At 45.7% G+C, this 17773-nt stretch overlaps 1 protein-coding gene across 1 annotated transcript in view; it reads right to left on the reverse strand.

Moving 5' to 3' along the window:
• Positions 1–1290: 1290 nt before the first annotated feature.
• CCT5 (chaperonin containing TCP1 subunit 5) overlaps positions 1291–17773 on the reverse strand; it is a 50989-nt gene continuing 34506 nt past the window's right edge. The window contains exons 9-11 of the mRNA XM_088442347.1: positions 16128–16265; positions 3185–3365; positions 1291–1546 (exon numbers count right to left, since the gene is read on the reverse strand). Coding sequence (XP_088298473.1) covers positions 1419–1546; positions 3185–3365; positions 16128–16265 — 447 coding nt within the window. The 3' untranslated portion in view covers positions 1291–1418. The remainder of the gene's footprint in view (positions 1547–3184; positions 3366–16127; positions 16266–17773) is intronic.

Here is a 17773-nt window from a genome sequence, read left to right on the forward strand (position 1 = left end):
AAGTTTACCGACATTTTGGTCTACACAGAGACCATTATCAAGGTACAGCAATCCAATGTTAATAGAACAGCTTAGGTCCAAACGAGCCATCAAGTACAGGAACCAACACAGCACATCATAGGAGTACACCATGCAGTCTCTCCGGGCCCCCGTTATATAGCACTCCTACATAGAGGCAATAATCAATTAGGCAAAATGATTGGCCAGCCACTTACCCGAATGCATATAACAGGGGCCCGGCGAGACTGCATGGTGTACTCCTATGATGTGCTGTGTTGGTTCCTGTACTTGATTTATCAACATGCGGTGAGTGCCCTCATTCCACTTCCTTGTGTGTGGTATTGGACTATATGTATTACTTGGTCTTTGACCTGAGAGGAGCACCACTTTTCTTTACAAGTTGGCTTTAATGATGATGTGAGTGCAGAGATAGATATAGATATATATATATACACACACATATACATACACACAGCTTGGTATCATTAGGAGTGGTGACTGATCAGGATACCCACTCTCAGGATAGGAGTAACCTATCAATACGACTAGGCACTGTTCTCCAAACCCCATCCACCAGATAGACTTCAGAAACTACTGTTACAGGAATACAGCATCTGCTAAATTGTGGTTATAAGAGCCTAAAGGCTGGACAGACACCTGGGCAACCCAGGTACCTGCAGACCAAAGGGCAGATTTATAAATACACACTTACCAATCTGCTGCTTGATGTGTCTGCGCTGACATCACAACTGGGTGGCCATTAAAATTTGCTCACCAAGTTGAGATATCAGCAGGTCACTGCAGCAGTGTACAGGAAGTCTGCAAATGTGGCCATATATCAGCATCGGCTGGGCTGCAGGGCCGCTGTGATGTCTGAATGACGTACTTCACAGACGTCATCTGTACACACCTACAGATGCACCATGCCACACGTCGTTCGTCGGCTGATTGAACATATTGCATAGTGTATCCAGCATAAAAAATAGCCTGTTATTTGCACATCCCAACCACACCCCACCAGGCCTGACACTTCCAACATTTATAAGTTGCATTGCATTCCAATAATAAGCAGCACATTTTTAGTGCAAGAGTGAAGTAGTAGGAGAGGACTTCCTAAAATGCAGATTGAGATGGTGGAAGAACATTGGCCTGCAATCAGATTTTCTACTTTTTTAATTTTCACATGGACAATTGTAGGCTGTACATAAGAAAGCACCCAGAGGGTAAAGTCTGCAAATATGTAATGACCCAATTCTACCCAAGTAATTTACAAATCAAGAGAGCAAGAGGTGAAAGAATTGCTCTTTAATGTAGAAGTCAGTAAACAGTATGTGAAACAAATTGAATGAAACAATAAATAGCATTGAGACCAGGCTAAGTGGAATTGGCTTCTAGTAGGATATCTTCCAGTACAGATGTCACTCCTCTGTTTCACCAGGTCGGCGTACGTCATCAATCTTCAAAATCATTTTGACCACTTGTGTAGCTAAGGAAATCTGTTGTTTTTTACCAATCAACGTTTCTATCACATGCTGTTGCTTCATGTCTGAGAAAGGAAACAAATATATAAAACCCCACCAAAGTCAAAGAGAAGCAGCATGTTATAACTTCTGGGGACCATTGCAGTGTAATATTGTTTATGTCTAACTGCTATTAAGCTATTAACAAGCCCTCCCACATGTCTTTCACATTTAGATGAGCTTTGGAAAACCCAGTGATCTTGAAGAAAGTTATTTTGCACCCTCCCAGTTAACCTACAGACGTGTGCTCATACATCTAGCCTCCTTGCACATTAGTCGTGCCACGCCGTTGAGTGATTTAGTAGCGCAGTCTCGTTTCCTGCAATTTTTTACCTTGAAATGAGTCTTATTCACACAGATGTGAATATGACCCACAAGCAGCTTCTGGTGATTAAAATATGCGGCATGCCTATATTCTGTGTGCAACTGCAGGTGTTTCTGCATGCGAAATGCTACGCTAGTGTGTTAGCGGCTGTAACACTAATGTAGTGTTTCGATGCAAATACACCTGCACACAGAACATAGGCATGCTGTGCGAACAACACTCATTTTCACAACAATTATAAGCAGCTCCCACGTTGTGTAGCGCACAGAGAATAAATGTATGTGGACACATCGGTAGATAAAAAAAATGTTTTAGTTTTGTATAAGCAATCATTTAAAAAAAAAAGAGAAGCCAAGATTGTATACTGTTGTTAGGCCTACCTTATTACCATACAAATACAGAAGAAGAGGAGAAAATACTCAAGGGACATCCCTTCTGATTCTGAATACATTTATATTTAGTATAGCCACCCATTACCCCAAATATTACAGCTGTCTTCTAACTGGTCATGTACAAATATTGGCAGATGTAATGGACATTGATTGTTATAACAGCACGAGTGGCTAGAGCAGCAGATCAGAGACAACAATATTGTGGTAGGTGATGTAGTCCAAGGATATCTAGCGTCAGGCTACATTAACCCAGAGGGTGTTCTCAACTAATGAAATCTCAGGTTATAATCTTTGCAAGACCAGGTGAAATACTTAAAGAATAAGCAGCACTTAAAACGAAGGCACCAATGTTGAATCCTTACACATACAAAGAAAAAAAAAGAAAAAAATTCTTACTGAAGTGACTCCACCTTATTAGCTCCCCTGACTGGGAGCTATTCAGTTTTTTTTTTTTTCTTGCCTCAATAGCCAACATGCATTAAACAGTATTTCTTTTATTACATTTTTGTTTACATAATATAGGTTTTGACACCAGTGTGGCTTTGTATGAAACTGTTCTATGAACAGGTGAATATGCACTAAAAAGAACCTAATTACTTCTAACTTTTGTGATCCCCCCTCACCCATCTATTAACCTTTAACTTTGTCACCCACTTCACATCCAAAATAAAATGCATATAGACAAGCTCCCACTAGTACCTCCATGCCCCACCCTTTCTCCCCAAACTCCTCCCTACAAGTCTGACTTCCTACTTCCGTGTTTCTGGAGATTAGTTTCTGGTCTTAGGGGTACGGTGTAGTTTTAACACTCAATTTTAATAGGCCAGTTAAAAGTTTCTATCAACAAACTGCGCTTTGAATGAATTTCACAACTGTATTCAACTTCAGAATTGGTAAATATAGCAATACTGTCAGAAAAAAAAAAATAGTAGCTCATTATAGCTTACCATTAGTGCCCTTTTGCAAGCAGTCAATGCCAAGTGCAGGGTTCTTTTCTTTAACTTGCTTTGCACGTATTTCAGTCATGTTTTGAATAGGGCTCCTACCACTGTTCTCTGCAAGTGACATTGGAATAGTTTCCAAAGCATCAGCAAAAGCTCGCATAGCATACTGCTCCAAGGATGGACACTACACAGGAGAGGGTGGGAAAGAAAGAAACAAAAAAAAAAAAAACAAGTTCAGACAAGACGCTACATCCATATCTTCAATTCCATTGGGGTGGTGGGGGAGGGCACCAAGGTCACTGACACAGAGACTGGTCCAGGAGTTGGGCACTTACTGTCAATTCTGCGCAAAGTCACAAACTCTAGATTCCCTCCCATCAGGGAAGCTCAATTAACTAAACCAAATAGTAGAGATATCACCACACATGAACAAGAAAAGTTTGGAAAAATGTAAAAACTGTAAAATGAAAATAAAACAGAGAAGAGCATAAAGGAAGGGAGTGCGGTGTTCAATGGAAGCGTAGAAATGGATTTACCATAAGTACTAAATCCCATTTTTCCTTTCATCTAGTTGGGGGACACCACAACCAAGGCAATGTTCCATACCTGCCCCTTGAGGGTTTGCCAGGGCTCGACAAATCCCAGGTCACCATGGTGACCAGATTTTGCTGCCTGGCTACCAGGTTTTACAGGGAGGGAGGAAGCAGATCTTTGTCAGCCCCAGTGGAGATACGTGAGCATGCCTGTAGTATTGTGGCGGGCATTTCATGCACAGGAGTGCATGTGTTGAGTGTCGCCTGCAGTGACTGTTGTGCCTGTATGTCCCAGCCTGCGTGGACTTCTGCTGTCCATCCCAACTGTCTGCTGTCACCTAACTACGGCTGCATAGCAGCTCTCCGGCAAGAGGGTCTATGCGTGGCCGGGGATTGCGGCTCCGGAGAGGTATTGATGTGGCCCAAGGGAGGATGGTGTGGAGGCATGTTTTGCCTGAGCATACCCCCTTAGTTTTGGTTGCCGTGGGGGTTGTTGGTTTCAAATGTGGCCTGTTATTTCTATTTCTGGAAGGGGAGGAGCTTTGCACAGCGAGAGGGGTCTCCAGTTTACTACATCAATTCAGCTGTGGCCATTTTGTGGACTAGTATAGTGTGTGTAACAGAGCTGTGCTCCTTAATCCTGTATTTTTTTTTTGGTGCGGGCCAGGTGCAGTGGTCTGGCTTCTACAATTTGTCCCTGGCTCCAAGATTTTAGAAAAATTTGTCAAGCCCTATGGTATGCCATGAAGTTGTGGATTGCCAATCTTTCAATCCAAGCGTGGCCTCTTTGGACACAATCACACACTGTAAAACATTTGAACAAATTGACATAGAACCAGGACATTACCCAACATATATGTTTCGCCAATGCCGTGTACCGCCACCAGGAGGCATTCACTGGTCTGGCAGAAAGCATTAATTTTTTTTTTTTTTTTTTAAGGAACTGGTTATCCTGTGCAAAATACATGTCTGTCTAGCAAATAACAGAAGTAACCTATTTTGTCAGATTAAGTCACTGGCCAAATACTCTGAGTGTCATATCCTAGTAGCCGATTTCCCATCCACAAAAAGCCAGAGGCTCTGGACCACTTCCAACAAAGCGTAGGAACCCTCGTCTTTTGTAGAGGGTCTCCATTAAAAGAATGAGAATGCCTGGGGTTAAAAAAAGGTTTAATCATGTAGTATATTCCTGTACTCCAAATAATTTAGGGAAACCTATACAAAAAACCTCAGTTATGAAATTTCTAGTAAAAACAGTTTTTCAAACTCAGCCGTCAGGACCCCAAAGAGTACATGTTTTCCAGGTCTACTCACAGAATCACAAGTAAAATAATTAGCTCCACCTGTGGATCTTTTAAAATGTGTCAGTGAGTAATGACTACACCTGCGCACCTGTTTGAGAACCACCACAGTAGAAGATAAATTGACAAAAGCATCATAGTATCCCAAGTGAGGAATTCAATTAAAGTGTCTCTAAATGGAAGATGCTATAAAGTTGTGAGGATCAAATTACAAAATGGTCCCATAAACTACTGGAAAAACAAATGGAGGCTACACATGCAATACTCCAAAATGAATAGGGCCGACATCTGTACCTTTAAGGAACCAAATACCAAACCACTGTAGACTTATGCAAAAAAAAAAAATACAATAGGCAGCCATTTTAAAAAAAGGGAAGAGGTATGAAATCCTTCTCGCACTAACAAACAAATCTTCTATACCCTTCTAGTCTAGTCCAATCAAGATGTCCAGACCTTTAGCTTTAATAATCATAGCAACACCTTTAAAAAGACAAACCAAACTATATCCTGATGAAGAACATTGGGGCAGATGTATGAAGCTCTGGAAAGTGATAAAGTGCAGAGTGATAAATGACCAGCCACTCAGCTCCCAACTGTCATGTTACAGGCTGTGTTTGAAAAATGTCAGTTGGGAGCCGATTGGTTGGTCATTTATCATTCTGCACTTTATCACTTCCCAGAGCTTCATACATCTGCCCCAATACACCTTAACGAAGGTGTAGTTTTAGAGGAAATCGTGAAAATGGAGCCATCTACATCTTTTAAAGGGACTGGGAATAGGACCTCCTTGTCCCGTCCGGCTTCCCTAGATTGACCAGACCACCATCCATCTAATTAGGATTTGAGAACCCAAAGAAACACAGCAATTAAAGGAAAATGTTAAAGGGGCTTACTTGGTATTCACGAGAACCTTTCCCCAGATCTGGAGCAAAAATTACCCACTTTGTGGCTTAATCAAGATGCCACCTTACCGACATCTGACAAAGGTTAGCAGATCAACCAAGTAGGGAACTACTGTCACTGCCTTGAGCTTTGTGTAAGCTTTTGGCGCATTAGCCCAAGTGATACAAAGAGTACAGAAAACAAGAGATATAAGAACTTACCTTTGTTATCTCTGTTTCTACGAAGTCCATAGGGTCCACAGGGTTGACCTTGGGGTATAGCTGGATCTGGATCCACGCAGTTAAAGCTTTTGCTGCTCCCAGGATGCACTTGGGTCCATACTCCTCTATACCCCGCCCCCGAGCCACAGGCACCTCAGTTGGTAAGCAGCCAAGGCCGGAGGAGGAGACTAAACAGAGAAGGAAGACTGGAACACACAAGAAACCATACTCACAGAAATGGGAAACAGAAAACCGGTGACCAGCCACACAGCCCATATGAAGCCAGGTGCGTCAGGGCGGGTGCCCTGTGGACCCTATGGACTTTGCAGAAACAGATAAAGATAAGTTCTTACCATATCTCTTGTTTTCTACTTCAGGGTCCACAGGGTTGACCTTGGGGATGTCCCAAAGCAGCTCAACTAAGGACGGGGACGCTCCTGTGCAGAAAGGAGAACCCGGTGCCCGAAAGATGCATCCTGAGAGGCAAAGTTGTCAAACGCATAGAACCTCAAAAACGTCTGAATTAGAGGACCAGGTGGCCGTCTTACATAGCTGAACAGCAGAGGTGCCACGTCTAGCAGCCCAAGAAAGACCCACAGTACGAGTGAAATTAGCTTTAACAGAGGCTGGAACAGGTAAACCCTCCTGTGCATAAGCCTCACAAATAACAGAACAAAGCCAACGGGCTAACGTTTGTTTGTTGGCAGGACAACACCTCCTGTGAAAACCAAAGAGGACAAACAATGAATCAGGCTTCCTAACGAAAGCAGTCCGGTCCACAAATTCTGAGAGCACGGACTACATCCAAGGAAGCCTCACCAGCTGAAAGATCAGGCGACTGAAAAGCTGGCACAACAAGTTCCTGATTGATGTGGAACTTTGAAACCACTTTCGGCAAAAACTCAGGACGAGTGCGAAGCACCGCTCTGTCCTGATGAAAAAATCAGAAAAGGGGGGCGACAGGAAAGCGCCCCCAATTCTGACACCCTCCTGGCAGAAGCAATTGCCAGGAGAAAAAAAAACGGTCTTAAACGTTAACCACTTGAGTTCCACCGACTTAAGAGGCTCAGAAGGAGGACCCTGCAGGACCCGAAGAATCACCGCCAAGCCCCAAGGTGCCACAGGAGGCTGGACTCGGAGAACACCTTGGGAAAAAAAAAAGTGTGAACATCTGGCAGCGTAGCGATCCTTCGTTGGAACCACACGGACACATGCACAGTCAGGGAGGCAAGGCGTAAGCCTAGGTCCAAACCTGATTGAAGAAAGTCCAAGATCCTAGAAACTCGGAACACCTGAGGATCATAGTTTTTGGACTCACTACTGAAAGTAAGTGCGCCACACCCTGTGGTAAATCCGTGCGGAAGCAGGGCTTGCGTGCCCTGAGCATGGTACTAATAACCGAACCCGAGAAGCCCCGAGACCTTAAGACGGCTGTCTCAAGAGCCACGCAGTCAAAGACAGCCGACCCAGATCTGGCTAAAGGCAGGGCCCTTGAGACAATAGGTCCTGACGCTGAGGAAGAAGGTACGGAGCGTCGATGGAGAGGCTTCTCAGATCGGAGTACCAAGGACGTCTGGGCCACGCCGGAGCCACCAGCACGAGCGTGCCGCCATCCTGCTTGAATTTCCGCAGGACCCGAGGTAGCAGGGATGTCGGAGGAAACAGATACGCCAGGTGAAACATCCATTTCACCGACAGCGCGTCTACCAGACATGCGCCTGCGTCTCTTGTCCTTGACCCGTAAACGGGCAACTTGTGATTGTGACGGGAGGCCATCAAGTCCAGCTTCGGCAGCCCCCATCTGTCCACGAGTAGCTGAAACACCTCTGGGTGAAGCGACTATTCCCCGGGATGCACGTCGTGACGGCTGAGGAAATCCGCCTCCCAATTGAGGACTCCGGGGATGAAGACCACCGAGATTGCTGGAATGTGGCACTCCGCCCAAGCAAGGATGCGAGACCACTCCGACATCGCAGCCAGACTGCAAGTTCCTCCCTGGTGGTTGATGTATGCCACTATGGGGGCGTTGTCGGACTGAACTTGAACCGCCCTTCCCTGAAGAGCGGTGCCGGACGACTGCAGGGCCCTGTACACCGCCCGCAGTTCCAGGATGTTGATGGGGAAAAGTGCTTCTTCCGCAGTCCAACGTCCCTGAAGTGACAACGAGTCTGTTACTGCCCCCCAACCCCGGAGACTGGCATCTGTTGTGAGCAGGACCCAGTCCGGGATCCAAAAGGGGCGCCCCTTGACCAGATGGGCTGTAAGGAAGCCACCAAGCCAAAGACTGACGAACTTCCAGGGAAAACACCAGCATCTGAGAGCGGATCCAGTGAGGTAACCTGTTCCATTCTGAGAGAATCAGCCCCTGCAGGGGCCGTGAATGGAACTGGGCAAATTCCACCATGTCGAATGCAGACACCATGGACCGACAGGCGGCAACTGCTCAGGCAACTGTGTATCCGCAGCTGTAGGAAGATCTTTGCCGACGAGAATCTAGCAGGGCTCCCAAATGAACCATCCTCTGTGATGGAATCAGGGAGGACGTTCTCCAATTTATTAACCACCCATGCGCTTGCAGACAAGCGATCGTCAGGTGGAGATGTTGAAGCAGTACCTCTGGAGAGCTCGCCAGCAAAAGGAAGTAGTCTAGATACGGCAGCAGCTGTACATTCTGGCTCCAAAGATGTGCGGCCATGATAGCCATCACTTTGGTGAATATTCTTGGTGCCGTGGAGAGGCCAAAGGTTAGCGCCCGAAACTGACAGCGATGCTGCAGGATAGCCGAACCTCAGATACCGCTGGTGCGAAGGTGCCATCGGAACATGGAGGTAGGCGTCCTGGATATCTAGGGAGACCTTGTAATCCCCAGGTTCCATCGCCAGAATGATGGAACGTAACGTCTCCATCCTGAATTTGGGAACTCTGAGGAATTTGTTCAGAGACTTCAAATTGAGGATAGGGCGATGAGAACCATTGGGTTTCTGCACCAGAAACAGTAGAGTAGTACCCCATCCCTCGTTGTGATTGAGGAACGGGAACAATGACCCCTGCTGGGGTGGTCTGTGCTGAAAAGACAGGGCGTACCCCTGGGAGACCACTTCTCTAACCCAGGCATCCGTGGTGGTATTGTGCCAGGACTGGGCAAATTGAAGAAGTCTGCCTACCACTCTGGGGTCCCCCAGAGGGAGGCCCGTCCCATCAGGCAGAAGGTTTATCTTCCTGCTTGGAAGAAGGGCACCTGGCACTCCAGGCCTGCTTCTTGGGCATAGAGGCGGTCTTTGTCGCCGACTGCCTCGGGAAGGACTGACCTGTGGCCTTGCCCTGAACCCGAAAAGACTGAAAAGCGGAGCTCCGCACCTTAGCAGGTACTGAAGCCAAAGGGAGGAAGGTTGATTTAGATTTAGCCAGAGTACCCACTATTTTGTCCAAGCCTGGACCAAATAGCAACTCCCCATTAAAAGGTAAGGCCTCCAGGCCCTTTTTAGAGTCTGCATCAGCTCTCCAGGACCGCAGCCACAAGGACTGACGCGCAGACACAGCCGAAACCCTAGATGTCAGCAGGCTGGCATCTAACGATGCTTCCCCAATATAGGAAGCCGCATCGCTCATCTGTCCTATTAACGCTCTCTGGATATCCGTAGCATTGTCTGGAAAGGTATCCTCTAAAGCGTTAACCTGGCTCTCAACGGCTTTAGCCACCCAAGAGATGGCCATGGACGGACGGGCCACTGCCGCAGAGAGAAAATAAATAGACTTTAAGCAAGTCTCCACTTTCCTGTCCGTGGGATCCTTCAGAGAAGAGATAGACGGCAATGGCAACGTAGCGCTTTTAATTAAGCGGGTGACATGGGAGTCCACCGCCGGTGGAGTTTCCCCATTTCCTGCAATGAGCCTCAGGAAAAGGATAGTTGGATTCCGCTTCTGTGGTTGGAATCTCTTACTGGGCGACTGCCAGGCCCCCGCCATATGATCCGTCAATTGGTCAGACAGGGGAAAAACATTCAAAGTTACCTTTGCCTTTTTAAAATTAGGATACTTCGACCTAGGAGCCGGCGCATCCTCCTCTATGTGAAGGATGGCCGCACCGCCCTAACCAAAGCCGGCACATTAATGAAGGACTTAGTCTCCACCTCTTGGGCCATGGCATCCAAGTCAGTGTCCTCATGCACTTCTCAGTCATCTGAAGACACTTCCGTGTCAGTTAACTGCACAGCCAGTGAAGCCGTAACGGGGCGCTTGGACGCCTTTGGGGGGATGTCACTATGTAACATCGACTGAAAAGCCGAAGACGAAGCAGTCAGACTCTGAACAGAGCTGTAGAGTACATCCACCCAGGGTGGAGGAACCACCTGAGGATACCCCTGAAAGGGCACTATGGACTGCTGCGTCACGGAGGGAGACTGTACGTACACAGGCAACCCCAAATAAGGACCCACAGTCTGAGACCCGGGAGGAGACTGCAATAAATGCGCAACACCCGGGGAATGGGGGATGGTAGGTTGGGGCAACGCCCTAGTAGGGACTGCAGTCGGGACCGCTAAACTGTCCGCGATTGACGCCAGCACTTGCGAAAACATCGCCCAAGGAGGATCCTGCGACGTCGGGGGTCTAGAGGGGCCAGGTGCCAGCTGGCACCGCCCGCACAGACCATCCTGTGATAAATCCTCTTCATCAACCCCTGCAGAACAGCGTCTGCAGGAAAACAACACAGGAGCCACAGAGAGCTCAATCTCCTCATCAGACATGACAGTAAATTTGCAATAAATAAGTATCACCTAGAAGAGGTGAGTCACACACAACTGTATGTGACTGACCTCACAAATACTCGATTTATATAAGTGAGGTACACAGAAAAACGCCCCTCCCCCACACACCTGCGGGCCGTAGGAGAAGGAATGGGATAGTTATAAGATGACAGTCAGCAGAAATTAGCACAGACAGCAGCACCAGCAAAAGTCACATACCATGCAGGAATATATACTGACTGCACCTTTCGCTACAATCAACCTCCCGGATTCAGTGTCTGGGAGGGCTATAGCACTGCGAACACCGTCCTTTTGCAGGGGAGAGGTACGGAGGGGGACTGGTACCAAGCACCGCCTGTGAGATCTGCGTCTGCCACTGAGAAGATGGCCGCCGAGAGCTCTGAGGAGTGGCCTTAGGAGGAGCAGCTCAGTGACGCCAGCACGCATGAGAGAAGGCGCGCTGAGCTGAGGGGAGGAGCCGCTAAACCAGGGAAGGCTGCCTCCCCTGGCTAGTAATTAACCCCAGGGACGCTGGTTCCCTTCCAGCACTTATTCCCTGGTGGTCCAGCAGACACAGGGTATTTCTGAAGAGAGGGAGCCCGCGGCCGCTACTAGTGCCGCCGGTCTGTCCCCAGAGACTGGCAGTGAGAGACAGCATTTTTCCCCCACGTGCAGCGCAACCCTTCGAATCCGGTAGCAGTCAGTGGGAGCTGCCGGAGCCCTGCTAGTACTGACTCCGGGGTCCCGCTGCGATCCCCAGATCAGTACTGGAGTCGCAGTGCCAGCGAGGCTGGTGGAGCGGCAGCGTGGACGTCCAGATGGACAGTCTGATGCTGCTGCTCTGAAGAGTAAAAATAAACATCTTTTTAAAAAATAAAAAACTTAGGGGCTGCTTATGCTGCCCCACTGAGCCAGGGTGACCCGACTCCGGCCGGGCACCAACTAAAACTGAGGTGCCTGTGGCTCGGGGGCGAGGTATAGAGGAGGATGGACCCAAGTGCATTCTGGGAGCAGCAAAAGCTTTAACTGTGTGGTGCCCGTGGATCCAGATCCAGCTATACCCTATGGACCCTGATGTAGAAAAGTGAAAATTGAAGAGATGTAGGACTGCAAAACTGATAAAAGCACAGATCCCTCTTCAAGAGTGGTACTTGTTGATATGTATTACAGGTAAAAACTCAAAGCCATTTATTATTGATCTTAACAGACCATCTGAAGATGGGAGTTTACGTATTTCCAGGATCAAAAGAGATGAAAAAGGTCCTATCTGGCTTCTTGTCCAAAAATAGAATGGAACATTCTAAACCCCCTTTACTCTTCAGGAACTAGGATCACCAATCGAGGAAACTGAGGCTACATCAAGGAGGTAATTTATTTTGCAATCTGTTACTTCTCGAACAGATGAAGCCACATTGTTGCTGTATAGCTGACCCAAAGGAGAAGGTGGTGCCTAGCACCATATCTGTTTGGGCATAATGATATTAATGAGACGGTTTGCATGCTATCGGGCCCATGGGTTGTGCTGGCTGCAATATGATGTGTCGACAGTTATGTAAACAGTAATTTAGTTGAATATGGTCACTGTCAACAATTCGACCACGCCGACAGTCACTGGTGGCCCAGTGGTCACTTACGTTCTACCAGCAGAAGTGTCAGCTCCAGCATCTTCTTCCGGTTCCATGTGACAGTTACTTCTGGTGCGGATCTGTGATGCTCCAGCGTTCAGGCAAGAATTCCTCCCCTTATCCCTAACAGCAGTGCCCAACTAATAGTCTGCATACTAAGCATGTCGACATTTCACATAGCGACAGTTCGGTCAACATTGTGACCATGTCAACATTGAGGATGAATGTCAAAATGGTTACCGACAACCTTCTGACCAGACAACGCTGTGCTCCACGTGTAAAGAAAGCATGTTCTCTACATTTGGGAGTCCCAGACTCCCCTAAAAACTACATTATTGCCATTTTCAGCCTCCAGTGCTTGAAACGTTAAGAGGAAGCCTGACTGGACTTGAATTGGATAAAACAAAATAGGACAGTAACTGTAAAGTGCAAGGATTCAAAAAGATACTGTCGGATTCTTGCTGTGTCCCATGATCTCAGAATGTATACTGTGTTGTGACCACGAAGGCCAAAACTCTGGCATCAAGTATGCATGCATTGAGGGCAGCCTCAACCAAATAGAGCCTTCTCTGATGTGGTACACCAAAGTTAAATAAGTCAGACGGATTTTACAGGTGGTAATGCCTCAGAAATAGGTTCTATTTCTCCACCGATTAATCCAGGCCAACTATAAAAATTAGTGCAAGAGCAGCAACAGTTGAACATAAATGGATTTTAATATGACTTAATGGGGTTAATGTAATAGCCTATGTGATGCAGACACCCACATTTCCAGCAAGTCTGGCCTATGTGGATGGTTTTGCCTTTTCAATGATCGCCTCTTTAGAAGATCAGCAAGACTTGGCGATGCCTGCATTGCGCAGCTATTTACATTCACCCCAAGTTGTCTAACTTTGCTGTCCTTAGGTGAGGCAGTGTTCAAATTGGAATGCTGGTAGATCTTGATAGATACGCGAAGAGATGTATCCCACCTTCGGCGAGGATTGCCATTTTCTGGTATGCTCTTTAGATACAGTAGATTATAAAAAACACATACAGCAGGTGTGTAATTTGAAATCTCTTTACCGGTCTGGTCCGGGATTAGTTCAGTATCTCCAATCAAGATGCCAAAACAAAATTTTTTTCCTCTTAAGGAAATATCCAGAACCCATGTTTTTTTTTTGTGTTTATTTAATTGTCCTGTATGTCACACAGATAATAAATCATCAACGTTGTGCCTACTTAATGGATCCTCAATATAGAGGACTCATCAAGTTCTTGACCTGCCAATCAATTTGCCTCACAGATGTTCATCCTCACAGATTTAAAAATGTCCAGTAACTAGACTAAAATCCCATCCCATGGAAAAAAGAAACAATTTAGCCAGACTATGCTATCTCAACCTGTACCCCAAGCTTTGGAAACCTAGTTAACAGCAATATGTACAGTTAGCACTAAAGCATACATAAACATGTGAAGCTAGGTAAATACGCAAAAATATCAGCAGACCATGGTGTAGGAACACCAATATCCCTAAATAAGTCATTAGGAGCAGCGCAACAAATAACTGACATAAGCATTTAAAGAATGTAATTGAAAATATATATATTTTTTTTATTATTATATATTGTGGTCACACTTGCTAGGGCACCCTGTTTTTCAAATGTAAAGCTGGCCACACATCTAAAGATTATCTGTCCAACCAGCCAACTAGTTGATTGGTTGGAATGAAAATCTGGTAAGGTATAAAAGCAAATGACAATCAGCAATTTGCTCTCAAACACCAGGAAAATGGACCAAAACTGTTTGTTAAATGTTTGATCTAAACAATTTGTTCAAACTTGTCTGACCGATCATTTTCATCTGTTTTCTGGCATTTAGGAGCAAATTGCTGATCATCATTTACTCCTATTCCTTACCAGATTTTCATTTCAACCAATCAACAAGTTGGCTGGTTGGATGTAAGTTGGTCTAGTGTGTGGCCAGCTTAAGACAAACTATTTTTCTTTTTTCAGGTGCTTATTAACTGATATCCCTGGGTCTGGTCCTGTCTCTTTAAGGCAGGACCCAGTTTCATGTTTCAAATGTACGCAAGCTTGAGCCAAAGGTGTCAGATCAAGTTCATTTATCTGACAATCAGTGTAGGGACTGTCCAGATGGGAATGACAGTGAAGCAGTGGCCAGCTTAACAAGTTATTGCTATAAAATAGATATATATCTATCTCACACACCTCTTTTTTTTATATTACACCTACAATTTTTTCAGATTGTTTACACAAGTTAAAAATGCATTAAAAGGCCTGTAGGTTAAGAGGTGTCGAAGCTGGATTACTGGCTGAGACAAGATCAGTTTAAAATTGAATCGCAGCGACACCATCTTGCGACTGGCCGCAAGACACCATTAAGCGAAATGGCCGCCTAAGCGCCATTTTAGATAAACTCACATTTTAGTACATGTGGCGATAATACAATTAGCATCATGCAAATGCATCTGTGACCATTACCATAGGTTGCAGCGATTCACTAAAAGCCTATTTCATTACTTTACGTATTATAAGGGATATATTCCAGAAATGGCTTTGCAGTATTGCATTAAGCAACTGGCCAGGTGACAACTGGCTTGTGTAGATAAGCTTCCTGCATAGTGTTTGCCCACAACGGGTGGTCTGGCTAGAATAAATAAGCAAGCTTCCTGCAATGACACAGGAAAGGTGGGAGGGCCTGCTGACAGGACATGCAGAACTATCTGGCCCAGCATGCTAAAATGTTAGAGACAAATGCACTCATCTTCATACACACATTAAATGTCTTTATATCAAACCCTGAATACCCACACATTTCATATTCACTCATAAGGTTCAATAAGCATCAGAATGTATGATTTAAGTTGGTTTAGGTAGTTTAAATGCTGAGAAATAAAGGTTTTTGATAACGAAGGTATTATACATAAGCAAGTTGTGTTTGGTCTTGTTCTGATGCGTACGCTTTTTACAGCATTCTGGTATTATCGGTGGAGAGATTGCATCCTGCAAACTCAAGTTATGGATCGCAGAACCTACAAGCAACAAAATGTTTAAACTGTTGGAATGTACAGAAGGTGTTACAAGAAAGATTTCCCTGCTGTTATAGGCAGGGAGAGTCTATTTGAAGCAGCCTGTTAAATGTGCTGTAACATATGCTTCTCCTCTGGGAACCAATGACATCAGCAAGAAACTTCCCCATTGTCCTGCTTTAGTCTGAGGGGGATAAATATGTGTGCCTGAATACTGGTTTTTTAGTCCATGCTGAAGGTTGTATGAACTGAGGGTCTCTAGTCTGAGGTCTATCTCTGGGTCCGGAGGCGCAGCGTATGTATACTGTACTTGGGTCTGTAATATTTCCTTTTACGCCTAAATTGTGTATGTATCAATTGCGTGTAACTGACTGTACTTTTACCTGAATACTACTTGTGCGTTGGAACCACAGATTCCACTCCTGTCTATTTGCGGTCAGACTGCGTACGCAAATTAGCGTTATTCTTAGAGGTTTATAGGAAGGATATTTAGAAGGTATAGGCAGGAGTATATAAAGGTTCTGATCCAGTTTCGTTAGAGGTGTCTTTAAATATTAACCATAGAAAGAGAAAAAAAAAAAGTTTGCCCAAAAGTAAGACTTAATTACCTTGTCAGCAGCTTGACTGACAGCTAAGGCACAGGATATTTCTGCAGCTCCACCACCATAGACAATGCGACTATCACGTACCAAGTTGCGTATGACACACAGTGCATCGTGAAGTGAACGCTTAGCTTCTTCGATGATCTTAAAAAAGATAAATAAAAAGGCTTTGGACATCTCATCTATGCCAGTAATGATCAATGGTAAATCTTCTATATTCAAGTGGCTCTCCTTCAAACCCTACAGTACAGAAAATACACAGTACATCCCCTGCTATTGTACCTGACCAGCTCTTCCAAGTTGACAGTCACTATCTTATGAAATAAAAATATATTTAAACAAAAAAAACACAAGGACTTAAGTCAAGTAGACCAAAACAGCACAACAGTAGTCTAAATAAAACGGTTCACAAGTCTAAAATGTATATTTCACAGCAGGGGGTCCATAAGATAGAAAATTACATTGATAAAGCGCTGTCTGCATCCTCGTGGTCACGATGAAACTTCATATACCATTTTTGCCAGTAGGGGAGTGTATGATATAATGAGAGATCTAATAAGAACGTACCCTTGTTATCTCTCTTTCTTCGAAGTCCTTCGGGTCCACGGGGTTGACCTTGGGGTATAGGTTGGGAACCAAAATCGGGCACCACGCAGTTAAATCTTTCAGCTCCCAGGATGCACTGGGTCCACTCTCCCTATAACACCACCCCAAGCCAGAGGCACCACAGTTTGTAAGAAAGCAAAAGGCCGGAGGAGAGAGAAGACTGGAACACAAGAACCATACTCACTGAGGAGACAAGAAACCGGTGACCAGTAACAGCCCATATGAAGCCAGGTGCGTCAGGACGGATGCCTTGTGGACCCTATGGAATTCGAAGAAAGAGATAAGGGTAAGTTCTTACCATCTCATTTTCTTCAGGGTCCATAGGGTCCACAGGGTTGACCTTGGGGATGTCCCAAAGCAGTCCTTATAAGGGTGGGGACGCTCCTGTGCCGAGAGGAGAATCAGTCGCCCAAAGGAAGCACCCTGAGGAACAAAGTAATCCAATGCATAGAACCTTAGAAAGGGCTGGACAGAAGACCACCTTGCAAGGCAGAACAGCCGAGGCGCCACAGCGAGCCGCCCACAGCCCGAGTAGAATAAGCATCAACAGAAAGGCCTTCATATGTGTAGGCCCCTGAGATAGTCATACGAAGCCATCTGGCCAATTTCTGTTCATTGGACAGCCATCCTTTCCTGTTAAATCCATAGACTTCCGGAAGAAACTTGAACGGACCACGTAAATCCTGAGGAGGCCGGACCACAGTCAATGAGGCCACCCCAGCCGAGAGGACCGGTGACTCAAATGTTGGTACAACAAGTTCCTGAATAATATGGAACTTACAAATCACTTTAGGAAGAAACACAGGGCAAGTGCGACTCTCAACCCTGTCTTTGTGAAATATCCAGAAGAGGGAGACACATGTGACCGCTCCCAATTCCGACGGTCTCCTGGCAGATGCAAACGCCATAAGAAAGCGAGCCTAAGCTAAAAACCATGCAAGGGCTATCAAAACTAGTGATTCAAATGGAGGCCCCAGGAGGGCACGAAGAACCACTGCCAAAGGAGCCTCTAAGGGGGGGTGGGGTGGGGGGGGTAGAATAAAAGG

Source organism: Taudactylus pleione, unplaced genomic scaffold, assembly GCF_031769625.1.
Source record: "Taudactylus pleione unplaced genomic scaffold, aTauple2 ptg000309l, whole genome shotgun sequence".
In the NCBI taxonomy this organism is placed as follows: Eukaryota; Metazoa; Chordata; class Amphibia; order Anura; family Myobatrachidae; genus Taudactylus; species Taudactylus pleione.